The sequence below is a fragment of the Pelobates fuscus genome, chromosome 3 (genome assembly GCF_036172605.1).
Source record: "Pelobates fuscus isolate aPelFus1 chromosome 3, aPelFus1.pri, whole genome shotgun sequence".
Lineage (NCBI taxonomy): Eukaryota > Metazoa > Chordata > Amphibia > Anura > Pelobatidae > Pelobates > Pelobates fuscus.
The window spans coordinates 383,584,519-383,590,344 of NC_086319.1; the positions used below are offsets into that span (position 1 = coordinate 383,584,519).

General features: G+C 36.4%; 1 protein-coding gene across 1 annotated transcript in view; it reads right to left on the minus strand.

The window, feature by feature from the left end:
* Positions 1-809: 809 nt before the first annotated feature.
* The window catches only part of C3H7orf57 (chromosome 3 C7orf57 homolog), a 10,990-nt gene continuing 5,973 nt past the window's right edge, over positions 810-5,826 (minus strand). Inside the window, exon 2 of the mRNA XM_063449631.1 lies at positions 810-1,840. Coding sequence (XP_063305701.1) covers positions 1,048-1,767 — 720 coding nt within the window. The 5' untranslated portion in view covers positions 1,768-1,840 and the 3' untranslated portion in view covers positions 810-1,047. The remainder of the gene's footprint in view (positions 1,841-5,826) is intronic.

Consider the following 5,826-nt stretch of genomic DNA (forward strand, 5'->3'; position numbering starts at 1 on the left):
CATTTAAGACTCCAGTCCATCAATTTCAATCTTTAAATACATCTTTTTATGCGGTTGATAGAAAAGAAGGCAAAAAAAACTAATTTGAAGCGATTGCCAATTATGCCACAAAAAAGGGAGGGGGGGGGGGGGGGGGGGAAATAATTGTTGACTCCATAATTGCAATCAGATTTCTCCTTAGATTAACAACCTGTTCACATAATTAATTACATTCTGTTTTCCCAAAAAAAAAAAATCACAGCTTTAAAAAAATATATTTACAGAATCTGATAATAATCTTTTTGGGTTACAATTCCACATTGAATGCCTTTCTTTCAGTCTCAATGGATGACCTGTTTTCCGCTGTATATTTCTGCTAATGGATATGTTACCGGGTAGCAATTTGTACTGACTATAAATATATTTGTACAGCGCTGTCATTTGCCGTGTGCGTGCTTTTTTATTTCTAAAGAAATCAAATAGTTTTTCTAGGCCTTTTTTCATTACGAATGTCTTCCATCCTCTGCACTCTCTCATTCTGTAATTTCCCTCTTTAAAAATGGTGCCCCAAAATTGCACTGCACATTCAAGATGAAGTCTTCCCATGAATTTATGAAGGGGCAAAGTTATATTTAGACCACGAAAATCAATAGTATTTTTAATGCATGATAGCAGCTATGCCTGGGACCTGCACATGCCATGACAACTTATGGTGCCACACTCTTCCTTTAAGGAATTACTCATTCAGGATTAATTCTAGGAATGGGCATAACATAGCTGAGAGGGCAACCAACCCACCCCACCTAAAATACAACACAGTAAATACAAAGTTTGAACTAAATTATTTATTTCCAAAACACATTAAATACAAGGAAGCAGAAGACATCAATTACATACAATGTTTTAAACTAAATGCTTAGAATTTTGCATTGGAAACGGCAGCAAGTTATTTACTGGGATATGGATTGGTCTAAAGTGTCTAAATTTACATTAAAATCCCCTAGAGGAAATAGTTGTTACTACACTACTGAAACATAAATTAGGTACACATTTTTTAGTTTTAGGATTTTATTTTTGTATGTTTGTTGAAGCGTCTTCACGGTGCTGAAACCAATCGTCTCCGTATCCGTGACTTAGTAGCTTGCCAAAGTTAACAGCCTTAGCCATATCATGCCCTTGCATAGGTGGAAAAAAACACTTCTTCCCAAGTTTTCCCTCTTTGTGATTCATTGAAGGATCTCTGCTAGAAGTGGTCATGCTATTATCATCAAATCTTGGGTTGACCGATGGGAATTTTACATTCTTTTCATCGCTGTTAATATGGGTTTCCTGGTCAAAATCAAAAGGACCTCTTTTCATTTCATATTTATCTTCCTTTTGCTCTGTATCAAACTCTTCGTGGACCATATAGTTTGGAGCATATCTCTGAGGGGTTTCTTTCTGTTCCTTTGGTTTGGATGCAGCCAGGTCACTGTACCAATCTGGTGGGATGTAAGTTGATGTTGAAACTTCGTTAGGATCGTTTTCAGGCTGAGTCAATAGATTTTTATGACCACCTTGCTTGGCTAATTTGACATAATCAGAATCAAAATCCTTAATGAACTGTTTGGGCCTTTGCTCCACGGTTTTATCATCAGACTCTGCACTTAAGCCTGGAATTTGGGAGGAAGGGCGAACAGTGACTCTTTTTCCAGGTTTAACTGTATATTCATATGGAGCATCGGTATACCATCCACAGGTAGCATTTCCATTTGGACCATCTGAATTTTGTTTAACCAACTGAGCCATATTCAATTTTCTTCTTAACTGTGTCTTCAAACAAGGGTTGGCCAAGTGCACTTTCAATAATTTTTTGATGTTCCTACAGAAACAGAATACATAAATATCTCATTTGTTTCTGTGTGATTGCATTGTTCAAGTTTCTTAACATAAAGCTAATGAAAATATTTATCTTTATTTAAATTTAATGCTTGGAATTTTTTTCTCCTTTTGACAACTTTATACTTTCCTTCACTCTAGATGGATTTGGGTAGCTAAGAGGCTATTTCTAGACTGTGCTTTCTTCACTACAGTGAATTGTAATAAACTAAAAACCGTGCAAAAAAAAAAAAAAACCCAAAACCATGGGGCTATAACAGTGGAGAACAAAATGATAAACTCACTATATTCCAGTTTTCCTATGATGGCCTAAATGAACTATTGTTTTAATGTAACTTACATTATTTTATAAAATGTACCATATGTACTCCTTAGTTTTTGTGTGGTGAGGAAGACATCTGGGTTTAGTGTATGTGATCAAAAATGGTATGTTTGTAGTGTTTTAAAGGGACATGCATTACTTGACAAATATCTTTTAAAACCAGCAAGCAAACACTTTGAAACTAATATACAAATCAAAGTAAAGAAAGAAAGACTTGTAACATTTATAAAGTATGTAACATTTATAAACCCAATACAAACTTCGTTATATTGCATTGTTGGGCACACCTCTCAGATAGGGGAGTTTCTTCTGCTCCACTAACTCATATCAACCTCTCTAAGTTTCAGACCAGCTCTCTAAAGACAGAAACAGGGCATAATTGTGCAGCAGCAGGAGAGAGAAGCCTGCTCTACATGGATCAGAGTGATAAGACTCCCTCTGTTCTCCCCCTGTCAGGAAGTTGCAAGATTAAAAGATCTTCTAACTACACATGCACAAATCTGTCAATGCATTTTTCCAGCAAATACTATACACTACAAAGTTATTCAAAACTATCTCATAATATTCATAGTTCACCATAAATACTAGATAAATAAATATTTTAGCACATTGGGTTTAACCCAGGGTTTCTTTTGAACCTTGATCTTACACTTTCAATGTAACCTAATGTTTGTTTTTCATATGCAAATACAGTGCATTCAGAAAGTATTCAGACCCCTTCATGTTTTCAGATTACTGAATATTTTAATATGAATATATTAAAAAGAATAAACTGAAATATCACATTGACATAAGTAATTCAGACAGTTTCCTGTTACACTGGCAATTTATCTCAGATGCAACCCATTTCTCTGGATAATCTTTGAAATGTCTCCGCAATTTGATTGGAGTCCTCCTAAGCCAATTTCAATTAATTTGACATGAATTGGAAAAAGGCACCCACCTGTCTACATAAGCTGTAAATGCATTACAGAGCAAAAAACAATTCATGAGGTCAAATGAACTGCCTGCAGAGCTCAGAGACAGGAATGTGTCGAGGCGCAGAACTACCACCAGTGAACTACCACCAGGAGGCTGGGTGGACATTTTTAAATTAAAAAAATATGAATAATTTGTGTGTCTGAATGTGTGTCTACATGTGAATCTGTATGTCTGCGTGTTTGTTGTGGTGGGGGACGGGGACGTATGGTGGGGACCCAGGGGAATTTTCGTACAGGGGCCCCGTGGTTTCTACTTACGCCTCTGGCTACGGTCTACCGCACATCACTCAATGCAAGCATCATGCATCCACACACACTCACACATTATTGTAAACATCTTCATCTCTTAATAGAGTGATGCATTGTTTTATTCATATACGACTCCTGTAAATATACAATACCTGCATAAAAAAAAATCAACATGTGATTTCCACAAATTGCATGGCATTTTCTGAATGCCCATTGGAACTGTCTTCTTATATGTTCTCTCAGCCCCACAGTGAGTCTTGTACATATGTGTGCACGTATAAGGCTGAGCGTCTGTATTTATGAACTTGAAAAATCCAGTGTCTGTATACTTACACATATGAGGGTGAGTATGTGTAATTATGAGTATGCATGCATACAATTACCAGGGTGAGAATGTGCATGTAATCATTTAGGACGATATAATATTCATATTGTCATGGCATACATTTATATAATCTTAATATTCTTTGTCAATGACCTTAGTGAAACTTGGACAATCTACGGTACATTAGTTGAGTTTCCATGGAGTGAACAAGCAAGAGTGAAGGTTTACTTACGTTTGGGTTGGTCGATGTAAAAAAAATATACTCACTGCACGTGATATCTCAAACAATGTTTGTTTGGTCCGATTTAACAAAAATCAAAATAAACAAAGAAAGTATTATATGCCCAAAAAAGGAATTGAACCTTAGTTGCCAGGATGGAACACAAAGTAAGAAATAATGCAGAGTTTCAATACCAGCACTGTGTTTGTATCTAATGGTAATGTAACATCAAATACTAGCGCTGTGTGCTGGGTGATGTGTCCTCCAGTTCCAGCATTGTGTTTTCCTCTAACCCTGCACTGTGGGTATCTGCTGAATGTTCCCAGACCATCCCAGGTGCATTTTATACCATTATTGCCATGACCTGTATGTTCAAATATATATCTATATTTTTTAATTTGATTGTTCTGTGCCAACAATTATAGTAGTTTCCTATTTTAGGATAATTAATTGAATTAAACTGCCAGAGATGTGTCGCTCACATTACTTTACAATATGCTGATCATATATCTAGCACTCAAAGCGGCTCTGTCACGCAGAAATAAAGTTAAAATAACTGAACATGTTATAGGAGATGCTCATACAAACTATGTTGGAACTTCATAGAAATGCCATGCAGTCAAAAGATATCATAGGACTACTTTGTCTTATGGTAAATCCTAAAAGGGTCACTCCACTGCCCCAAAAAATAAAACTAATTATTTATACATCTATCACAGTTTAGTAGACCACCCATAAAAGTTGGGACCCAAGGTTGCCAAAGTGCTGCTAAATGATTTGACTACTTACTGAGGGAGCACGCCAAGCACGACTCTCACCAGAATCACTACAGCAGAAGTAGTGGTTTTGGTGCTTAGTGCAACCCTTTCAAGAAATTCCTTTTTATTTTGATATTTCATATTCATAAGTCCAACAGATCAAAATGTATTTTCCCGTAGAGAAGGAGTAGAGTCATGGGTAGAGGGTGGGTAATTTTACAGGATTATTCACTATACAGTGACAAAAAAACAACCATAAATACATCTACAACTTGCTTGGCTATTTGAGTCTGAATTTTGAATTTCAAATCTATTATGCTCAAATTCTGATTTTAGTAAATAACTATGCAGCACACCAAATAACCAAAAGCAAACACCTTCAAATGCAGTTGTTTTTACTTGACAAACTTGAAAAATTCCTTACAAACCTGACAGACCAACCTTTTTTCCCCTGATATTTAACCCTCTCCTTGCCAATGAACCTGACTCTTTCCTACTGAGGCATATCCCGTCCCTGACAAATAAATAGCATGTTTTACCCTTTCTCTGCTAGAGAGACAAAACCCTGATATTTTACCCCACTTCACCTCGTGAGGCACTAACAATATAGATGCATTAAAATGTGTATATACTGTGTTTCTCCTGAAAATAAGAACAGGTCTTATATTAATTTCCCATCCGAATAACGGGCGTGTCTAATTCCCTCGAACATAGACCAGTACAATAGTGCATTTACTTGCGAATGGAATCCCGCGAATCTATAACTAGGGCTTTTATTACAAGCATCTCCCGATAATAAGCTAGGGCTTATTTTCAGGGGATTTCTTATTTTTGGGGAAACATGGTATGTATTTACGTACATGTACACACACATATAATAGGGTTACCAGACGTCCTGGTTTGACTGGCATCCCTTCCAGTTGGTAATTCTGTCCCAGCGCCAAATTAATTATGTGTATTAATTCACTAGTAACAGGAGCATAACTACCACACGCTGTTCGTGCAGTATGCGTATCATTAAGTGTGTGTATCTGTGCCAACATTTGTGTATCATTGTGTGCATATATTATATATATATATATCTCTGTGTCTATCTTCTGTCCGTACTCCCACCT